The sequence below is a fragment of the Pan paniscus genome, chromosome 3, assembly GCF_029289425.2.
Source record: "Pan paniscus chromosome 3, NHGRI_mPanPan1-v2.0_pri, whole genome shotgun sequence".
Classification (NCBI taxonomy): Eukaryota; Metazoa; Chordata; class Mammalia; order Primates; family Hominidae; genus Pan; species Pan paniscus.
The window spans coordinates 46,519,939-46,543,326 of NC_073252.2; the positions used below are offsets into that span (position 1 = coordinate 46,519,939).

The window sequence follows — 23,388 nt, forward strand, 5'->3', positions numbered from 1 at the left end:
GCCTGTAATCCTAGCTACTCTGGAGGCTGAAACAGAATTGCTTGAACCAGGGAGGAAGAAGGTGCAGTGAGCAGAGATCGGGCACCTGCACTCCAGCCTAGGCAACAGAGTGAGACTCTCTCAAAAAAACAAAAAAACAAAAAAAAAGAATGAAAAAGAAATCATGAACTACGGAAAATGATCTGTCCACATGGTTACTTATGAAGATGCATAGGAAAATGTTACAATTATGAAGATCTACAGATTTGAGGGAATTTAAGAACTGGAAAACAACTCTCACTTTGTTTTGAATATACCTAGGAGTATAAAGAAACGTACCCAGATGTGATTTTTTTATTTTTTTCTTTATACATTTTTTACACATTTCCCAAATTATTCACTATTAACATCACAGTTCAAAAACTGCTAGTGAACTTTTCAAGTCTCTCATTCTAGAGAATCCCAAGGGCTTTTATACTAAAAAGTATTGTAATAATTATTATTGAACATAAGCACCCTTGAAGGGGCAGAGACAAAATTTTTTTTTTTTGAGACAGGGGCTTGCTGCAGCCTTGACCTCCCGGGCTGAAGCAATCCTCCCACCTCAGCTTCCTGACTAGCTGGGACCACAGGCCCGCATCATCATTCTCAGCTAATTTTTGTATTTTTTGTAAAAACCGGGTTTCACCTTGTCGACCAGACTGTACTCAAACTCCTGAGCTCAGCAATCTACTGGCTTCAGCCTCCCAAAGTGCTGGGATTACAGGCGTGAGCTACCATTTTATATTTTATTTTATTTTACTTTTTGAGAAGGAGTTTTCGCTCTTGTTACCCAGGCTGGAGTCCAATGGCATGATCTCGGCTCACTGCAATCTCCATCTCCAGGGTTCAAGCGATTCTCCTGCCTCAGCCTCCCAAGTAGCTGGGACAACAGGCACCCACCACCAGACCCGGCTAATTTTTGTATTTTTAGTAGAGATGGGGTTTCACTATGTTGTCCAGTGTGGTCTCGAACTGCTGACCTCAGGTGAGCCATCTGCCTTGGCCTCCCAAAGTGCTGGGATTATAGGTGTGACCCACTGCACCCAGCCCAGAGACAGATTTATTAATATGCCAAGTCAAAAACCTCAGTTATTGCTAAGCTCAAAAGAGTTTGTTGACTAGAGAGGTTAAAAATTTTTTCAAATAAATAAGAACATAACTGATAGAGAATAAATAACCTAAAACGTACATCAAGGTCAGGGAGTAATGCATGATATCTGACTACGTCAGGACCCCTTCAAAACAACCCACAGAGCCAAACAAGAACATGCCATTTGCACTTAGAGAACAGCCTATAAATAGAGGCCAATCTCCCAGCTTCCAGTGACAAGTGACTAAATCATAAGACTCGGTCTTAATCTGATTGCATCCTGTTATCTTTTGCGGATTTAGTGCAGGAGTTCTCAAACTCTGGACTAATACCACTCAGCTTTTCTCAACTGAGGTAACTGTTTCCATAGTTTTTTACTTAAAACTTTAGTGCCTATTATCATTTGTAAGTAAACCAGATATGATTAAAATAAAATTTTGTAAACAATCATTGTTAATCTCAGACTCACTTTTTTTCACTGTGGGCGAGTGATTTTATATTTTATACAAATAGTAGTTATCTTAGACTAGAACCATTATTCCATGCTCATATGATGGAAAATGCTGGTATTCCGTGCCTGTTATGGGCTGAATTATGTCCCTCCGAAATTCATATGTTGAAGCTCTAACCCCCAGTACCTCAGAATGTGACTATATTTACAGATAGGGTCTTTAAAGAGTGACTAAGTTAAAAAGAAGCCCTTAGGGTGGGCCCTAATCCAATCTGACTGATGTCCTTGTAAGAAGAGGAAACTTGGACATGCAAATAGACACAAGGATGTGAGCACAGAGAGAAAGGGCCATGTGAGGATACTACACCTTCTTGCTGGAAGGCGGCCACATCCAAGCCTAGGAGAGAGGCCTCAGAATGAGGCTAAACCTGCCGACATCTAGATCTTGAACCTCTAGCTACAAGAACTGAGAAAATAAATTTCTGTTGTTTAGGCCACCAGTCTGTGGTACTTTCTTATGGCAGCTCCAGCAAACTAATACAGTGATATTCCTCAAATAGCCTGATCTGCTCAAAAGCACTCCATGTTTTGGCACCAGACAAGTTTCAGAATGCATTCCATCTCCTGAAATGATAGCTCTAAAGGTCTACCCTGCATAACACAATTACTGTGTTAAGATAAGCAAATTTTAGGCCAGACACTGTGGCTCATGCCTATAATCACAATACTTTGGGAGGCCAAGGCAGGAAAATCCCTTGAGTCCAGGAGTTCGAACCAATCTGGGCATCAGGGTGAAACCTTGTCTCTACAAAAAAAAAAAAAAAAAAAAAGTTTTAAATTAGTTGGGCATGGTGGTACACGTCTGTGGGCCCAGCCACTCAGGAGGATTGCTTGAGCTCAGGAGGTCGAGGCTACAGTGAGCTGTCATCATGACACTGCACTCCAGGCTAGGTGACAGGGAGACCCTGCCTCAAAAAAAGGAAAGATATGCAAAGTTTAAGTTTAAGGTTGAAAAAGCAGACATTTAGTGCCTAAGGGAATTTGCACTAGAAAACCCTTTTCTTCTACAGGTTGATGCCCCGTGAAAGTAAAAACATGCCTGTGCCTTGCAGCTAGATAGATATACATTTGAATTGCAGTTCTGCCACTTCCTGGCTGTAATCATCTCAGACATCAGACAAGAGACTTTAACGTCTTGGGGCATCCATTTCATCATCTCTAAAACAGGGACAAGGCCAGGCGTGGTGGCTCACGCCTGTAATCCCAGCACTTTAGGAAGCCAAGGCGGGCAGATCACTTGAGGACAAGAGTCAGAGACCAGCCTGACCAACATAGTGAAACCCCATCTCTATTGAAAATACAAAAATTAGCCAGGCATGATGGCTCCTGCCTGTAATCCCAGCTACTTAGGAGGCTGAGGCAGGAGAATCACTTGAATCCGGGAGGGGGAGGTTGCAGTGAGCCAAGATTGTGCCACTGCACTCCATCCAGCCTGGGTGACAGAGCGAGGCTCTGTCTCACAAAAAGAAATAAAATAAAATAAAAATAAAACAGGGACAATACCAAGGGTGGCCATAAAGGCCAAAAGAGATAATGTAGCTGCTGCCTACCACACAGTAGGCCACAAAGTAGCCTCCTCTTCCCTATATTCCATATTTTAGGCCTCTGAAATGGCCAGTTTTTTCCAGACTGTCCAGCGCTTCTCCCCATAAATAGCTATTTCTCTTTTACCATGCCAGCTTCTCTAGCCAATCAGATCCAACCAAATACAAAGACAGAATATCTCTTTCAGATGTTCTGAATCTCTTACAGGGGTATCTCAGAACATATCTGTCTCAAGGCATCACAAAAGAGGCAGCTCTGTCAGCAAAATGGTCCTAAAGTACAAAAGTGGCTTCTAACAACCCACATTCTCTGCCCCCCAAGGAAAGTTGAAAGATACTTATCAACCAAGTTCTCTTTCCACCTAATTTCCAAATCCTCTTGGAGGGAAAAAGGTAGCTGTCCAAAATTCACCAAAAAGAAATGGCTTTAAGTCTGATTTCTTTTTTTTTTTTTTTTTTTTTTTTTTTTTAGATGGAGTCTTGCTCTGTCACCCAGGCTAGAGCGCAGTGGCGCGATCTTGGCTCACTGTAGCCTCTGCCTCCCGGGTTCAAGTGATTCTCAGCCTCAGCCTCCTGAGCAGCTGGGATTACAGGTGCACACCACCATGCTTGGCTAATTTTTGTATTTTTAGTAGAGATGGGGTTTTACCATGTTGGTTAGGCTGGTCTCAAATTCCTGATCTCAAGTGATCCACCTGCCTCGGCTTCCCAAAGTGCTGGGATTACAGGCGTGAGCCACCGCACCTGGCCAAGTTTTACTCTTCATAATTTGTATTCCTAAAACAATTTTCTCGACTATAAAGCTGTAATATTAACATATGTATCCAACAAATTATCATATATCCCTTGAAAATCACTGGCTTGGAGAATCACTAAACTTATTCCAAGCTAAGTATTCAAGGCTTATCCTCAAGTATCTTGCCATATCAGTGACTTATGCATACATCTAGAGATACCCAGCAATGCAGAAGAAAATAGAAGTAGGTGCTCAATAAATGATAATTACTTGAACCAGTGGGTTAAGAAGGGGTCAGAGAAGAGCATAAAGTTCAGTGAGTTAACAAGTAACAATTACCAAAATCAGCAATTTAGAGGGTACCCTACACACATTTCAACTTCTAGAATTTGAGCTTATTGTCATGAGAAAGTCACCCATTGACAGTAAAACTTGTCAAAGTAAACATATAATAGACAAAACTAAATGATCTTTTTAAATGGTACATAAATTATAAGCAAAGAAACTTGAGAAATATCCAATTATGATCAGAGCCCAAAGAATATTCTTGGGAATGAAATGTAAAGAAAAATACAACTAAATCAATTAAGAATTTACCAAGGAGTGATACAAGGGCTAGGCCTTGAATGCAATCTACAGAAAGGCAGGGTATTTGGCCAGCACTGAAGATGTTCTAATGCTAAACATCAGCATAATCCCTTAAGGAATTATTCCTATAGTTGAGAAAAGCAATCCACCGTATTAACCCCAGTCTAACAGAAATGTCTTCGAAACATCTAACACTGTTCTAGTTGAAGGATAGAGGATCCTGGGTTACTGTTCTCCTGCACCTAAAGCAGAAATCACTACAGGATCACAGCTCTCTTTCCTGATGAGCTCAGATGCTCCCAAACATAGGAGTTCCAGGCAGCCGCAACCAACAAATCAGAGCTGGCTCACACAATGAATCTGTATTCAAATTCCACATATATCAAGCATCTCTTTGACCTAATAACTTAGTCTCAGCAGACAGGGTGGGTTCCTGATGTGTCACCTACCTGGTTTCCAAGTTATCTGGTTTCTCCCACCAGAATTAGAAAACTGGCATTCTTGTCAGTTTGATTGACAAGGAGTTCAGCTCTGGAGTTATCCAGAAGGACAAAAATTAAAATCTCTGGCCTGTCAAACTGAAAGTCAGATCCTGGACTGGAGATCATCCTATCAGGTATAATAATTTGCCAGGCTGACAGCAACTAGCTGGCCTCCGTCCTTAGCTGACCTTGAGTTACTAAAGAAAAACAGACAGAAGTGAGCCCCTGGAAGCCAGTGGGTGTGATTTACCTTTACACCATTCTTACACAGGGTATAAATTCCAAAAGACATTGCTGTATGAGAGAGCAGTTCAATCATTTCAGAGTTCAGAGAAAGAGGGAACACCAGCTGAAGAGGATCATCTGCTATGGGAGAGGATTCTGAAGATCTAACAGTAGGAAGCAGTTAAGAAATTCACAGCATAATGTGACCAAGCTCAGAATGTAAAGTCAATAAGAAGAGTTCAAAACTGAGAAATAGCTCCCAAGTAGAAACAGTAGAACTTTAAAAACATGAGCACTGAGGATGAAGAATCACATACAACTTCAAAGTCTAGGCAAAGAAATAGCCACAAACAAGAGCCTAGGGCAATACAGGAGGCTAGCAAGTACAAGACAATGTCCAGTGGGTTAGAGATGTATACCTGGGAGCCACCCAATTAGCTGAGAAAGAAGAGCAGATAAAGCCACGTCCTAAGGGCAGAGAGAAAACAGGTCACAAAAATGGGAACCAAACTTATTAGAAGGCACTGTGGAATGCCAGAATCTCAGTAATCATATTATTCTTTTAATAGCAACAAGCATTCATACAGTAGGTGCAGGCAGCCTTCTAAGGTGCTTGATACCTTTTAACTCATTTGAACAACCCTATGGAAATAGGAGTTATTGTTACTCCTATTTTATAGATACAGAAAATGAGGCACAAGAGTAGATGACCTCCCTAAGGTCACATTTTGAGAAACAGAGCTACAATTTTGGTACCAAATCTAAGCAAACCTGTATCCAGGGTCCCTAATCCTAACCACTAGGCTGCAGGGCCTCTTCTCAGTTGAGATGCCTGTTTCTGGCCAGGCGTGGGGCTCACACCTGTAATCCCAGCACTTTGGGAGGTGACGGCAGGAAGATTGCTTGAGGCCAGGAGTTCAAGACCAGCCTAGCCAAGATAGCAAGACCCTGTCTCTTATGTTAAATATACACACACACACACACACACACACATATTATACATATAATTAAATTTTTTTTAAAAAAAAGACTCCTGCTTCTAACACTTAATTCAAAGAAACCACTGATCTCTGACTCTCAGTTTCCCTCTCTGTAAAAGGGGGTTGGCACTTGCCCTCCCTACCCTACCCAGCCTTTTGACACTTAATAAAACCCTAAGAGTAAGCTGCAGTTGTTCTCTACCAGGCCTACTTCCATCTAACATTTTTCTTTGCAGGATTTGGAAACAGGAGGGTAGGCAGACCTGAGGTCAAAGAATATATACCTTTTCAATGGCATTTCAAGTGCTGTTGGTTAGATAAAATTTCCATGACTCCACTAAAATAAAATAAGATTTCTTTCTGCCATCCAGCAATTGGTCTCTTATCTTGGGCATAAAGAAGAACATGATGCCTTTCTGAACTGGATGGCTTAGTACACAAAAGGACCTCTGAAACCTGGGGCTGTAAAAACAAGCGGGTGAAGCGGAAACTGCACTGCATAATGGATATAAGCAAATCCTCTGATACAAAAAGTTGGTCGCATTGTTGTTATTCTAATCAGTAAAATAATAACGATGCTCAGGGAGTGGAATGATTTTTTCGCCTTCGACCAGAGAAACAACAGAGTGGTCCAGTGGTTCCAGCCTAGATCCCTCCAGCTCCGCGAAAGAAGCCGAGATGCTGACTTTCGCACTGCTGCGGGCAAGGAACAGAAATGCACGCACGCAGGCACACGCGCGCACACACACCCCTGACCCGCGACCACTGACCTTGAGAACTGCACCCCCGGGTTCTCAGCCCGCAGCGGTGTGGGGCTGGCTGCATCCCTCCCGGCACTCACCTCTAAAGTTTTCACTAGGATCTTCATGTAGATCTCGGAGATGCCCAGAGACACTCCGAAGACCGAAGGTAAAAGGATGAAGCCGAGAACCAGCGTCAGCCAGGTGGAAAGGATCTTCCCGGCCAGCTCTGCGCCCTCCATGACTCGGCGCACCCACTCAGGAGAGGTCCGCAGTGGAGGGCCGAGCGCCACAGCAGTCCCTGTCCCCAGGCAGTCCCGCGGGAGCTCCAGGAGCAGAGCGCCGAGCCCGGCACTCACCTCTGCGAAGGGAAGAGAGGAAGGAAAAAAACTTTCAGAATTACGGCAATATCCTTCCTTCCTCCCTGGGCTCCTCCTCGCCCCTGCCAGTTAACTCTTTCTCCGCTGGCTGCCCAGGTCTGGGCTGAAGCCACCGCGGCGTGCGGAGACCTGGGTAGCGCGAGCCAGTGGTCGGAGCTGCGGGTAAGCGGAGGCACACCGCGGCGCGGGCAGAGCGCGCGAGCGCAGCCAGGAACCCGCCCCGCCCGGTGCCTGATTTCCTCTGGGTGGCGATTGCGACAACTCAGCAGATGACTCACGGAGGCCCTCCCCGAGCCAGGTTCCCTGCGGGAGCACCGCACTTTGGCACACCGGTCGCCGGCGGAGCTGGCACCGGGCCGCGGGCTGTGCTGGAAGCTGGCTGCGCTCGGGCGCCCAGCGCCCTATTTCTGCGCGCTGCCCTCGCCCCACCTCCTCCGTCACCCAACGGGGGAGCTCCCTGGCAGGACTTAGCCCAGGAGTGCCGCAGCCTCCTGGGCGGTCTCCGTTCTTCCCCGCGCCCCGCCTCCCCCAGCACTCAGCAAAGGTCCTTTCAGGAGGAGAGTTTTCATCTGAAAAATGTCAATATTTTCTTCACCCGCAGAATGAACTGCTGACGTATCTGGGACGCTTGAGGTCTTGTTTGTGTGGGTGTAAAACGAACACTTGGAAAGGGCTTCCAAGGACAGGAAAACGCAGAGCGCACCACGCAGCCGTGTACGCCGCTTCTGGCTTCCACACCTCCTTCCCCACATGGCCTACAGCTGTGGGGCTCAATCTTGCTTATCCCGAGAGTAGGAAGCTCTCTCCACGCGTTGCCTAGCCCACTGAGCCGCCATCTCCCTGGCACAGAAACCCTGCGGCTAAGTATCTGTCACTCCCTTCCTGGGGGAAGATTCCAACCACACCTTCCCCTACCATTCAGCCAATACTATCCGCGCTTAGGCGTAACAGAAATGCCAGGCCGGCGCAAGCCTTCATTCACCGAGCTGACACGTGTCTCCTGGGTGTTCAGGCTCCGCGCTTCTACCGCGCCAGCCCTTATCAGAGCAACGAAGGGCAAAACCCTGTATGTTATTTACTACATTGCTGTTCTCTTAGAGACCTGAACTATTTTTAAGAATGAGCAGAAGGGATTTTGAGAAGGGATTTTCCAGATTGCCGCTGAATTCGACCAAAATCTCTTACAGGTACTTTTCAGGTGTTGTTTCAAGCTGGAAAAAAACTGAGAGGGCCAGCAAACTGAATTGAAACAGCGCTGATAGCAAATATTGCAGAGAAAATGGTCCCTGCCCAGGGTGTGGAGGAAGTGGGGAGCCAAGGAAGTGAGAAGTCCCTCTGTAAAGAATGTAGATGTCTGCCTTAAGTACTTACTGCCAGGTAGCTGTCACAAGCCCCCTCCCACACTAAGAACGGAAAAAATTATAACTTGATGATTAAAACCAGGTTATGGACCGGGCGCGGTGGCTCACGCCTGTAATCCCAGCACTCTGGGAGGCGAGGCGGGCAGATCATCTGAGGTTAGGAGTTCAACACCAGCCTGGCCAACATGGCGAAACCCCCGTCTCTACTAAAAATACAAAAAAATTAGCCCCGCGTGGTGTCGCATGCCTGTAGTCCCAGCTACTCAGGAGGCTGAGGCAGGAGAATCACTTGAACCCGGGAGGAGGAGGTTGCAGTGAGCCGAGATCGTGCCACTGCACTGCAGCCTGGGAGACAGAGTGAGACTCAGTCTAAAAAAAAAAGGGGGGGGGGGTATGAATGAAGAAGTTAGGAGCTTGGTTTCTCAAAATTAAACCTCTGTAAGGTTGGCTAGTTTAGAAAAACACGGAAAACACAACTACCGAAAGCTGCCCAAAGTCCTTGCTTTCAAACACTATATATATTGAGTGCAAAACTTCAAATATTATATTGGCATATTTAACACCATATGTTCAGGCAAAACTCTTATTTTCCTTTTATTTCCTCAAACCAAGATAACTAAGGAAGGCTAAATCCTTGTACCAAAGTTTACCCCACAAGGGAGATAATACACACAACTTTGCGTGTGCTGAGTGCACACACTCTCCAGTGATTTTTGGTGCTCATGAACAAACTCCACAAAATGGTTTTGGTTTGGTTTTGTTTTAACTGTTACGGAAGAATTATTCGTCCACAGCTGTATGGTGCAATGGTAATAAAATGGGATCTGGAGTCTTCGATTGAGAGCAGCACGAACACATATAAGTTTGAGCAAGTGCTTCTGTGCTTCACCTTTCTTATCAGGAAGATGGGTTCTTCTCAGGGTTGAAAGTGATTGTGAGCATGAAACTGCATGGTAAATGACAAAGCTCTATGCAGAGATCAGCAGGCAGCCTGGTGCAAGGGCAAAAACTCTTCATCTTTTTCTTGCCTAAAAGGCAGGAGAGCCAACACAGGCTCCCCAGGGTAACAAAGGCTCATCTTTGCAGTGATGGAGGAGGGTGAGGGAAGAGAAGAAATGTAGGGTGATCCTGACCCTGTCTCAAGTCGGGGAAAGTTGGTCCCGACTTGCCGCTCTCCTTGTCTCTCTTTCACTCTCCTCACCTCTCCTCCCTCCTCCATTCCTTGAGACTTAAACCTAGGTAGGAACCTACTTTCTCCGTCCCTGAAGTCAAGACCCCCTTTACTTACTGTATTTGTTTCCTAGGGATGCCTTCACAAATCACCACAAATTTAAGGACTTAACACAACAGAAATTGATTCTCTCAGTTCTGGAGACCAGAAGTGTGAAATCAAGGTGTCTGTCTGTAAGGTCACACTCCCTCCAAAAACTGTAGAGGAGAATCTTCCAGCTTCTGGTGGATCCCAGCATTCTTTGGTTTGTGGCAGCACACACATCTCTGCCTCAGTCTTCACATGACCTTCCTGTCTCTTCTTCCCATCTTTTCTTTTACAAAGACACATTATTCTGGATTTAGGGCCCACCCTCATCCAGGATGATCTAATCTTGAGATTCTTCCCTGAATTAAACTTAATCTGCAAAGACCCTTTTTCCAAATAAGGTCATATCCATAGTTAGGGGTGTTAGGACTTGGACATACCTTTTGGGGAAGGTGCAATTCAACCCGTTATAATTACCATCTCTGTAAAATAAGGATAATAACACCTACCTGCAGAGGTTGTTATTGGGATTGGAGAGTATGTATTAAATGGTAGTTGATAGTCAATGCTTAGTAATGAATTTATCCATAATCCTGTTTTTTTACCTATTAATCCAGGCATGTATATATATACATGCCTCCCCAAAAGATATGTCCAAGTCCTAACACCCGTAACTATGAACATATATACACACCTGTATATATATACACTTACACACCTGTGTGTATATATACACATATGTATATATATGTGTGTGTATATATATATACACACAAACAGCTGATCTCTACATATATATGTATATACAGGTGTGTATGTGTATATATATATACAGGAGTGTGTGTATATATACACATATACATATATACATATATAATAAACACATATTATATATATGTACACACGTATACTATATATACAGTATATACATACAATATATATACATACATTGTATATATATTGTATGTATAGTATGTATGTATATATACACTTATATATAGTGTATATATAAGTGTGTATATACATATAGTATACTGTATATATATACATACTGTATATATGCAAAGCTCTATGCAGAGATCAGCAGGCAGCCTGGTGCAAGGGCAAAAACTCTCCATCTTTTTCTTGCCTTAATCTGCAAAGACCCTTTTTCCAAATAAGGTCATATCCATAGGTCATATCCATAGGTCATATCCATAGCGGGGAGATCACCTGCCTCGGCCTCCCAAAGTGCTAGGATTATAGGCTACGTGTATGTGTGTGTGTGTATACATATATATATATATTTTTTTTTTCATGACAGCCTCAGGAGGTCCTGACGACATGTACCCTACTGCACTCCAGCCTGGGCAACAGAAGAAGACCCTGTCTAAAAAGAAAAAAAAAAATCCATTGAGGTCCAGCTAAGTGTATGGATATCAAAGCAAAAATAATTGATTCCAAACAGCTGCCCTTACCTGTTAACTCATTGTGTTATTCAAGTCTTCTTCAAGCCTCTGCTTTTACAGCAATTGTGGCCAATGTGAACAGAATTTAGGCTAAAAAAACTTTGAGCAGTTGTCAATATTGTCATGAGTAGAAGCCTATGGCAAATAATACGTCATAGCTGAAGCCAAACAAAGACTATTCGTTCAATTTAAAAGGTATGGTAGAACTCAGAAGTCTGGGGGTGAAGCAGACTTTTGAAGTACTTTATTCAACAGACAAGTTGCATTGCTTATCTCCAGTATCTTTATAAAATCTTTCTTTTCTCTGGTTTTATTTCACACATTTCTTGAGCTTTCATTATATCCTGCCTTGGTTTGTGTATTAGATGAATTTTCCCACTGTGAACTCATTGCTTGATATCAGAAGCTACAGCATTCATCATACCTTTCTGCCTGTTATTCTACCCCTTTTCCACCTGCACAGAATTTCACTTCTTGACACACCCTTGTTTAAAGCCAGCAGCAACTTCTGTAAAAGAAAAACTTCAGCCAAATTAAATTTAAAGGAGTTTAATTGAGCAATGAACAATTCACAAATCGGGCAGCTCCCAGAATCACAGCAGATTCACAGAGACTCCAGGAGTGCCTCATGGTCAGAAAAAATTTATAGACAAAAAAAGTAAAGTGATGTACAGGAACAGAACAGCTAGATTGGTTACAGGTTGGTGTTTGCCTTATTTGAACACAGTTTGAACACTCAGCAGTCTATGAGTGGTTAAAGTATGACTCCTGGGATTGGCCAACACTCAGCTATTGTTACAGGCACATACTCTTTTTTTTTTTTTTTTTTTTTTTTTTTTTTTTTTTTTTTAGAGACGGTGTCTTGCTCTGTTGCCCAGGGTGGAGTGCAGTGGCATGATCTCAGCTCACTGCAACCTCCGCCTCCCAGGTTCCAATGATTCTCCTGCCTCAGCCTCCCAGGTAGCTCGGATTACAGGCAGGCGCCACCACGCCCAGCTAATTTTTGTACTTTTGATAGAGACGGGGTTTCACCATGTTGGTCAGGCTGGTCTGAAACTCCTGACCTCAGGTGATCTGCCTGCCTTAGCCTCCCAAAGTGCTGGGATTACAGGTGTGAGCCACCACACTGGCCAGGTGCATACTCTTAAGTTAGGTTTTTCGATCTTGTCTGCCTATTAAGTTAGGTTGCAGTTCATCCACAAGGACTCAAATATAGAAGCACAGAGGCCTTCTCAGACCATATTTAGTTACTTTAACACTCTCTAATAGCCAGAAGTTAAAAGCTGAAATATTGAACATCTTAGGTTAGATCTGGAAGCATTCCACAGTCTGCATCCAACCCAATTTTCATCACATGCCAAAAAAAATCTTTCCCACCTTCTGTTTTATGCAGGGTTTCTTCTTCTCTGGGTCTTTGGTCACATCCCAGTGCTTCCCTCAGTGCACATACACACACACCTGTCTCCTGTTCTCATCCACATCCCTCACTTCACAGGTCAGGGATCCATCATGGAGATCCTACCAGTTGCTGAGTATGTCTATTCCAATTTTGCATTCCAGGACTGGGAAAATAACTACAGGATGGGTTCAAAGATTCATTGGGCCCAATATAAGATGGACCTGAGATAAAACTCCATTGATCACCTGCCCTACATAAGCTCCTAGTTTTACTTGTGAACCAGGATGACATGCTCCCACTTCCTTCACGTCATTCCCACACAATTCTCTAGATTTCTTTCAGCATACTTTGCAAAAAATATGCAGTTCTTTGGCCAGGCACAGTGGCTCACCCCTGTAATCCCAGCACTATGGGAGGCCGAGGTGGGTGGATCACCTGAGGTCAGGAGTTCGAGACCAGCCTGACCAACAGGAGTAACCCCGTCTCTACTAAAATACAAAAATTAGCCGGGCGTGGTGGCACATGCCTGTAATCCCAGCTACTTGGGAGGCTGAGGCAGAGAATCACTTAAACCCAGAAGGCAGAGGTTGCAATGAGCCGAGATCACACCACTGCACTCCAGCCTGGGCAACAGAGCGAGAAACTGTCTCAAAAAAAAAAAAGCAGTTCTTTTGGAGTACAGTATACTTTCTCCTAGGACATATTTTGGAGTATAGTATACCTCACCTTTCATGACCTGCTAGGACTGGAGTCTAGTTCTAGTCTAGAACCAGACAGGAGTGATGGAGGCAGGTCCTGAGGAGAATGAGCAAGGCAAATGCCTCAGGGAAGGCCATGACACATTCTTCAGGCAAAGGAGGGCTAACTTCTTCAGGCAGTGGTGGAAAGCAGCTACAACTGGCAAAGGAGATGCATCAGAACTTAGGGATTCTGTAGCCTCAGCTTCATCAAGATCTGCCTTGTTCCCATACCAAATTCCAGGATCCTGTTCCTTCTCAGTCAAGGACTCACTTTTGTATTTAATTCAGCCCTTGGCAGAGGGAGACTCGGGGGTTGGTTTTCAGAAATCTTTGCCATGTGGCTACAGGAGATGAGGGTTTATTTCAGGACAGACATAGAAGCTTTCAGGTTTTTTATGTGGAGTATGACCTGAGAATTTGAAGGCTTGAGCTCATCCTTTTCTTTTCCTACTACTCAGCGAAGTTAGGAACAATCAGCCAATCTTATTATATTCCATAGTTTGACTAAAAGCAAATACTTGGCCACCCAGAACCTTGCCTCCAGTAGATATTTTATTAGAAGTATCCAGTGGCCATGACTTGCATATCTCTTACCATATCATAATGTGGACTACCAGTGCCCTCTTTACCACTGAAAATAGAGGCATTGGTGCCTTCAAAACTAATCAGATTAGAAAACCAACTCCAAAAACTCATTCTTATGATTCTGTTTCTCTATAACCACTTCCACTACCAAAATTTCTATCAGTCAAAATCTTTTTTTTTTTTTTTTTTGAGATGGAATCTCACTTTGTCACCTAGGCTGGTATGCAGTGGCACGATGCCCACTCACTGCAACCTCCACCTCCCGGATTCAAACTATTCTCATGCCTCAGCCTCCCAAGTAGTTAGGATTACAGGCGCGTGCCACCACTCCCGGCTAATTTTTGTATTTTTAGTAGAGATGGGGTTTCACCATGTTGGCCAAGCTGGTCTCGAACTCCTGACTTCAAGTGATCCACCTGCCTCAGCCTCCCAAGTAGTTAGGATTACAGGCGCATGCCACCACTGCCGGCTAATTTTTGTATTTTTAGTAGAGACGGGGTTTCACCATGTTGGCCAAGCTGGTCTCGAACTCCTGACTTCAAGTGATCCACCTGCCTCGGCCTCCCAAAGTGCTGGAATTACAGGTGTGAGCCACCATGCCTGGCCTCTATCAGTCAAAATCTTAATCAGAACAGAAGGAAATATGTATTAAGAGATTTACTGTAAACAATCATTTATGCAATTGTGGGGACAGGCAAGGCAAGTCTGAAATCCACAGGGCAGGCTATCAGATGGAGCTGACTGAAATTCTAAGGCACAAGAAGCTATCAGTAAAATATCAATATCGATAAAATAACTTCACAGTAACACCTAGATTGTAACTAGAGGACTATAGCCCCTGAATAACTGGAGACTATATCCTGGCCAATTTGATGCATCAAAAATATAATAAATCACATGTATGAGAGAATGAGGCTAAAAAAGGAAAATAACATCTCAGTATTTAAAAAAAAAAAGATAGTTTTGACCTCATGCACCCTCTGAAAGATTTTTGTTTTCCAGACAGGGTCTCACTTTGTCACCCAGGCTGGAGCACAGTAGCATGACCACAGCTCACTACAGCCTTAATCTACTGGTCTCAAACGATCCTCCCACTTCAGCCTCCAGAGTAGCTGGACTACAGATGCACACCACCATACCCAGCTAAATTTTTAATTTTTCTGTACAAATGGAGTTTCTTTATTCCCAGGCTGGTCTTGAACTTCCAGGCTCAAGCAATCCTGCTGCCTCAACTTCCCAAAGTGTTGGGATTACAGGGATGAGCCACAGTGCCCAGTCCCCCTGAAAGGTGGCGAAGGCTTCCAGGAGTAGCTGGGCTACACTTGGAAAAATGCTGGATTACATGAAAGTAAGTATCCAACAAAAAATAATGCTACTTGGAGGTACATTATTTACAGTGGAATTGCCTAATACCCCGTGCCCTATTTAACATATGTGAATTAAATTATATGACTAAAATAATGTAAATAACAAAAATTAAAATAGTGGTCATTCCACTCGGAGACCTTTTTGAAATGGGGAATATAAATTTGCTTTTCCTTCTAGAACTCTCAGTTCCTAGGGGAGGTTCTCTCAAAATGTGAACATTTTCTCCATGGAGTGCAATCCTAGTGTTTAAAGCTATAGTTTATATTTTCAAACTGCTCAGCCCTAAAAGCCACATAAGTACTTCATTTGTGCTCAGTCCAAGAAGTAATGAATCTATTCCAATAATGGAAGCATAACTGCCCAACAGATTCTTCTTGCCCACTGCCCAAATAAAGCCAATTTATTAAGACAAGAGAATTGCAATAGAGAGTTTAGGCCAGGTGCGGTGGCTCACACCTGTAATCCCTGCACTTTGGAAGGTCAAGGTGGGCGGATCACCTGAGATCAGGAGTTTGAGAGCAGCCTGGCCAACATGGTGAAACGCGATCTCTACTAAAAATACAAAATTTAGCCAGGCATAGTGGCAGGCACCTGTAATTCCAGCTACTCAGGAGGATGAGGTAGGAGAATCGCTTGAACCTTTGTTATCCCAGCTATCGTCTTTGTTTCAAAGTTAAATGATAAGCTAAATTCCTCCTGTAGTTAGCTTGGCCTACACCCAGGAATGGACAAGGGCAGCTTGGAGGTTAAAGGCAAGAAGGAGTCAGTTAGGTCAGATTTCTTTCACTGTCATAATTTTTCTATGTCAGATTTTTTTTTACTGTCATAATTTTTGCAAAAGGCAGTTTCAGAAGGAAAACTAACATGGTGAGAGGTCGTCTAAAATGATCGCCATGATGGCGAATTTCTAGGGAACTTTTCAAGGATAATATTGATTGATACATCCAACTTTTTCTTAGGCTTTTCTTAGGCTTAAAGCCTAATCCTTGGATCTACTGTTAAAAACTTTAGACAAATTAAACAGAGTTTAATTGAGCAAAGAATGATTCATGAATCAGACAGCCCACCTTCTAAAACCAGAAATAGATTCAGAGCAACTCTGGCACTACTGTCTGGTCAGCGAAGATTTATAGACAGAAAAAAGAATGACACACAGAAAATGCAAGTGAGGTACAGAAAGAGCTGGATTGGTTACAGCTCAGTGTTTGTCTTGCTTAAATAGTTGGCCACCTGTGAATGATTGAAGTATGGCTGCTGTCTTGAGAGTTGGCTTCTTGCTCTTGCTACAAGAGTAGGTTATAGTCTGTTTACACATCCATTTACACATCCAGTTTGCTATGTACAGATAAACCTTTAGGCCAAACTTAAAATATGTAAGGAGGTAGCTTTAGGCTAAACTTTATCTATTTGTTTGTTTATTTATTTAAAGAGAAACTCGCTCTGTTGCCCAGGCTTGAGTGCAGTGGCGCTGTCTCAGCTCACTGCAAGCTCCACCTCGAGCGTTCAAACGACTCTCCTGCCTCAGCCTCCCAAGTAGCTGGGATTACAGGCATACGCCACCACACCTGGTTAATTTTTGTATTTTTAGTAGAGACTGGGTTTCACCATGTTGGCCAGGCTGGTCTTGAACTCCTGACCTCAGGTGATCTGCCTGCCTTGGCCTCCCAAAGTGCTGGGACTTAATCTAGTCTTATTGGAACCACTGTCATAGTATCTGATACCTGAACCTACTATATCAAGTCTTCAAAGTAGTAGTGAGAGCTAGAGGTGAGAATTTTCATCCCAGGGCAAACGATGTTGTCATTACACACTTGCTGAATTGAATGGAGGGTCTCACAGGGGCAAGTATGAAGCTTGAAGGAGTGGGTACACAGGTGAAGAGAAACCTCTGAAGAGAAAGCCCAGGCTCTCCTCTTCCCAACTCATTTATATACTGGTTATATGTAAATCAGCAGTCACAAGCCAGAGAACCACAGGCCAGATGCCCTTTACAAAGGTCTCATAAAATGTTCTCCAGAAACTTTGAATTGGCTGGGCAGTGTTTCCCACCGGCAATCCCAGCACTTTGAGAGGCTGAGGTGGGAAGATTGCTTGAGCCCAGGAGTTTGGACCAGCCTGGGCAACACAGTGAGACACCATCTCTACAAAAACTAAATTTTAAAAATTAGCCAGGCCAAGAGTTATACACTTGTAGTCCCCACTACTCAGGAGGCTGGGGTGAGAGGATTGCTTGAGCCTGGGAGATAGAGGGTGCAGTTGAAAAATTGCCATTGCAAAATTATGACAGTAAGAGAAATCTGACATAGTTGACTCCATCTTGCTTCTAACCTCCAAGCTATCCTTGCTTATTCTTGGGTGCACACCAAGCTAACTTTGGGAGAAATTTGTAGTTTAAATGATAGTAACCCTTCCCAAAACTAAACTGCCTTTCTAAAACTAAAGAAAGTCCAGCAGGTTAGAAGGATGACAGGGGCCTGAATTCTGCTAAAATGTAGGCTTAAACAATTACCAGCCATTATTCTGGAGGTCACAAGACTTGCAACTTCTCCAATTCACTATTTTAGAACCTAAGATTGGCCTTCTGGGACATCTCTTTAGACTTTTGCATTTCTGAGAACTAGATGACTCCACCCAGACCCTCAACTCTTAGTTCAACTGGTCCTGTAGCCCCTACCCAGAAGGAGACTCAGTGCACAAGGACCATTGTCCACAGCCCTATGATTGCTTCTCCAACCAATCAGCAGCACCCATTCCCTTAGCCCACTGTGCACCAAACTATCCCTGAAAGACCCTAGCCTCTGAATTGTCTCCCTATGTGGTGTAATAACTCCATCTCCCTATGTGGTGTGGCCAGCCTTATGTCAATTAAACTCTTTCCTTACTACAATGTCATGGTCACAGTGAATTGATTTTGTCTGTGCAGCCCACAGGAAGAACCTGTTAGGTGATTACACAGTAAGCCATGATCATGTCACCGCACACCAGCCTGGGCAACAGAGCAACACCCTGTTTCAATAAATAAATGGCCAGGCTCAGTGGTTCATGCCTATAATCCCAGCACCTTGGGAAGCCAAGGCGGGTGGATCACTTGAGGTCAGGAGTTTGAGACCAGACTGGCCAACATGGTGAAACCCCATCTCTACTAAAAATACAAAAATTAGCCAGGCGTGGTGGTGGGTGCCTGTAATGCCAGCTACTTGGGAGGCTGAGGCAGGAGAATCACTTGAACCCGGAAGGCAGAGGCTGCAGTGAGCTGAGATCACACCACTGCACTCCAGCTTGGGCGACAGAGGGAGACTTCGTCTCAAAAAAGTAAATAAATACATTTTAAAAATTTGAATTGATTGCCCACATATTAAAATATTGACACTAAAATTAAAATGCCTATATTATTCTAAAATCAGGTGTTGGAGAGGGAAAAAAATTACTTCCCTCCACCCTTCTCGGTTCTCGTATATCTCTTTTGGCTGGGCTATAAATTAAATTGACATAAAGCAGATTAACAGGAGAAAAAACATACTGAATTACATATATATGTACAAGAGTCCCACAAAATATGGAACTTGAAAAGGGGCTGGGTGATTGAAGCTTTCATAGCACTCTGAGCTACTGAAGGGAATACGGGCTTGGAGCTTTTGGGGTGTGGTAAAGACAAGTTATGAGAGGGTGAGGGGAGGAAATGCATGGTAGATAAAAGCTGTCTTGTTTTGGGGGGTTTTGTTTGTTTGTTTGTTTTTGTTTTTGAGATGGAGTCTCGCTCTGTCGCCCAGGCTGGAGTTCAGTGGCACGATCTCGGCTCACTGCAACCTCTGCCTTCTGGGTTCAAGCAATTCTCCCACCTCAGCCTCCCAAGTAACTGGGACTATAGGCGTGCACCACCACACCTGGCTAATTTTTGTGCTTTTAGTAGAGACAGGGTTTCACTGCGTTGGCCAGGCTAGTCTTGAACTCCTGACATCAGGTGATCTGCCTGCCTCAGCCTCCCAAAATGCTGGGATTACAAGCATGAGCAACCACACCCGGCCGAAAGCTATCTTGTTATGCAGATGAAGTCTCTCAGGTAATAAAAGTAATCTGAAGTAGCCCTCTTCCTGATACAGATACTTTTACTAATGTAGATTTCCTTTATAGATCTAAATTTCTTTTATAAAATGAGTTTTTCAGAGCTTCCTGATACAGATACTTTTACTAATGTAGATTTCGTTTATAGATCTAAATTTCTTTTACAAAACAAGAGCTTTTCAGAGCTACTCCTGTGTCTGCAGTTCCTTAGAATAACCAGCTTGAAATATGCCAAAGAAGTATATTTTGAGGTGTCATAGTCTGGTCTCCTATAGTCATGTTTTGGGGTGGTGGGTCCTGAGCCCCAACACAGGCAACCCTGAGCTCACATGTCTGCGGAACGTAACCTCTTCAGTGTGTCCCCTCTCCATCTCTTCCATGGTCTTTTGTCATCACCCTGGCATTGACATATCTCTTATATCAAGCAGTGGCTCACACCTGTAATCCCAGCACTTTGGGAGGCCGAGGTGGGTGGATCACCTGAGGTCAGGGGTTCAAGACCTGCCTGGCCAACACAATGAAACCCAATCTCTACTAAAAATAGAAAAATCAGCCAGATGTGGTGCACCTGTAACCCCAGCTACTAAGGAGGCTGAGGCAAGAGAATTGCTTGAACCCGGGAAGCAGAGGTTGCAGTGAGCTGAGATCACAGCACTGCACTTCAACCTGGGTGACAGAGTGAGACTCTGTCTCAAAAAAAAAAAAAAAGTAGAAGAAGAAAATGACATGTACTTTGTACCTAAGTACTTATCAAAATGTGTCTTAACCCCAGCTTACTTTCTGCTTTTCATCACCTGTCCAGCCTCTTTCAGTAGGCATTTGAATTTAACTGTTGATAAACTTCAGTTAGTGCCAGTTAATCAGAACCTCTTCCCCTGGGACTTCTAATACCCCAACACTACAAAGCTTTAGATTTTCAGTATTCGTAAGGAAAGGTGTGATACCTTTCCTCACTCATCACCAGGGTCACAGCCAACAGCCCTATAACAAAAGACAGGTTAACAAGAGAAAAGAACGACAAATTTATTTAATCAAAGTTTAACACGACATAGGCGCCTTCAGAAATGAAGACCTCAAGCCCCAAGGAAAACTGTCTATTTTTATGCTTCACTTCGATGAAGAATGGACAGGTATGTAGAACTTTTGTAGGTAGGACAAAAGGCTATAGCCTAATGGTAATAGACTGAGGGCAGACACCCAGCAAGGCCTGTCCATTCAGATTCTTCTTGGCCTCTCTGTGTAGCATTCTTTCCTCCCAGGTAAGGCAGGACTGTTACAGGAAAGGGGTCCAGATCCAGACCCCAAGAGAGGGTTCCTGGATCTCACACAAGAAATAATTCAGGATGAGTCCGTAAAGTGAAAGCAAGTTATTAGGAAAGTAAAGGAATAAAAGAATGGCAACTCCATAGACACAGCAACCCTGAGAGCTTCTGGTTGCCCATTTTTATAGTTATTTCTTGATGATATGCTAAACAAGGAGTGGATTATTCATGCCTCCCCTTTTCAGACCATATAGGGTAACTTCCTGATGTTGCCACGTCATTTGTAAATTGTCACGGTGCTGGTGGGAGTGTAGCAGTGAGAATGACCAGAGCTCACTATTGTTGCCATCCTGGTTTTGGTGTGTTTTAGCTGGCTTCTTTACTGCAACCTGTTTTATCAGCAAGGTCTTCACGACCTTGTGCTGACCTTCTGTCTCATCCTGTGACTTAGAATGCCTAACCATCTGGGAATGCAGTCCATAAATAAGTCTCAGCCTCATTTTACCTAGCCCCTATTCAAGATGGAGTTGCTCTGGTTCAAATGCCTCTCACAGAATCCCTCTGGAATAATGGTGTTCAAGGAAGAAAGGCAAAGAAATAGAGAGTGAATGTTCTAGGTTTTATGGCTTGCTTTGGGGCAGAGAGGTTCTAGTGTCTATGACCCACCTTGGAAAAGAGGAATTGCTTCCGGGGAGAAAGACAGGCAGAGTGGGGAGACAGGAGAATTGGGGAAAGTCAGAAAGACCTTGCTTCTGGCTGAGCATGGTGGCTCACGCCTGTAATCCCAGCACTTTGGGAGGCCGAGGCAGGCTGATCCCCTGAGGTTGAGAGTTCAAGACCAGCCTGGCCAACATGGAGAAACCCTCTCTCTACTAAAAACACAAAAATTAGCCAGGTGTGGTGGCAGGCCCCTGTAATCCCAGCTACTCAGAAGACTGAGGCAGGAGAATCACCTGAACCCAGGAGGCAGAGGTTGCAGTGAGCTGAGATCGCACTACTGCACTCTAGTGTGGGCGACGAGAGCAAAACTCCATCTCAAAAAAAAAAAAAAAGAAAAAAAGAAAGTCCTTGCTTCTGAGGCCTTCCAATATCCTTTAGTTCAATGTACTCAAAATGCCAGAGCTGGGCACAGTGGCTCACGCCTGTAATCCCAACACTTTGGGAGGCCAAGATGGAAGGATCACTTGAGACCAGGAGTTCCAGACTAGCCTGGGACTAGTGAGACCCCATCTCTACAAAAATTTAAAAATTAGCTGGGCATGGTGGCACATGCCTATAGTACCAGCTACTCGGACGTCTGGGATGGGAGGATCCCTTGGGCCCAAGAGTTCAAGGCTGCAGTCAGCCATGATTGCACCACCACATTCCAGCCTGGGCAACAGATCGAGACCCTATCTCTAAAAAGGAAAGAGGGCCAGGCGAGGTCGCTTATGCCTATAATCCCAGCACTTTGCAGCCTTTTGGGAGGCTGAGGTGGGTGGATCACTTGAGGTCAGGAGTTCGAGACCAGCCTGGCCAACATGGTGAAATCCCATCTCTACTAAAAATACAAAAATTAGCCGGGCGTGGTGGAGAGCGCCTGTAATCCCAGTTACTTGGGAGGTTGAGGCATGAGAATTGCTTGAACCTGGGAGACAGAGGTTGCAATGAGCCAGGAGCATGCCACTGCACTCCAGCCTGGGCAATAGAGTGAGACTCAGTCAAAAAAAAAAAAAGAAAGAGAGAGCGAGAAAGAGAGAGAAAGAGAAAGAGATAAAGAAAGAGAGAGAGTGAGTTGTATGTGTGGGAGAGAAGAGAGAGAGAAAGAAGAAAGAAAGAAAGAAAGAAAGAAAGAAAGAAAGAAAGAAAGAAAGAAAGAAAGAAAGGAAGAAAGAGAAAGAAAGAAAGAAAAGAAAAGAAAAGAAAGGAAAAGAAAAGAAAAGAAAAGACAAGACAAGACAAGACAAGACATTACTGAGCATGCTGGCCAGGCGCAGTGGCTCATGTCTGTAAGCCCAGCACCTTGGGAGGCCGAAGAGGGTGGATCACCTGAGGTCAGGAGTTTGAGATCAGCCTGGCCAACATGGTGAAACCCTGTCTCTACTAGAAATACAAAAATTATCCGGGCGTGGTGGTGGGCACCTGTAATCCCAGTTCTTTGGGAGGTTGAGGCAGAGAATCTCTTGAACCCAGGAGGCAGAGGTGACAGTGAGCCGAGATCATGCCATTTCACTTCAGCTGGGACAACAGAGCGAGACTCTGTCTCAAAACAATAACAAAAAAAACCATTACTCAGCATGCCCTTAGTTTGGGGTATTGTGTTCTGAGCCCCAGTAGCCGATTCCCATGAAGAAGTAAGTTTTTCCTTTTCTTCCCTTCCTTCCTTTCTTTTCTTTTCTTCTTTCTTTCCTTCTTTCCTTCTTTCTTTTAAGGAAAGATTAGAGAAGGAATTTGAGGGCCAAGTACCCTGTGTTGCCAGGATAATACTAGGACCAAAAACTCCACCATAGACTTTGACACCTCTGGGAAGTGAAGAAAGGTGATGAAGGAGAATAAAATGGAAAGATGATAAAAATGTTGTTAAAAGTTTCCACTAAAAAAAAATACTCACTCAGGGAGAGGCTTCTTC

The 23,388-nt window shown here is 44.0% G+C and overlaps 1 protein-coding gene across 7 annotated transcripts in view; it reads right to left on the reverse strand.

Moving 5' to 3' along the window:
* The window catches only part of GPAT3 (glycerol-3-phosphate acyltransferase 3), a 118,738-nt gene that overhangs the window by 61,843 nt on the left and 33,507 nt on the right, over positions 1-23,388 (reverse strand). For 5 of the 7 annotated variants that reach the window (XM_063603762.1, XM_055111316.1, XM_055111318.1 and 2 more), the window contains one exon: positions 7,019-7,278. In XM_063603762.1, the coding sequence (XP_063459832.1) occupies positions 7,019-7,159 (141 nt within the window). In that variant the 5' untranslated portion in view covers positions 7,160-7,278. Of the gene's footprint in view, positions 1-7,018; positions 7,279-7,426; positions 7,872-23,388 lie in introns of those variants that run through there. The other 2 variants (XM_034958539.3, XM_034958540.3) reach the window with 2 other exon arrangements.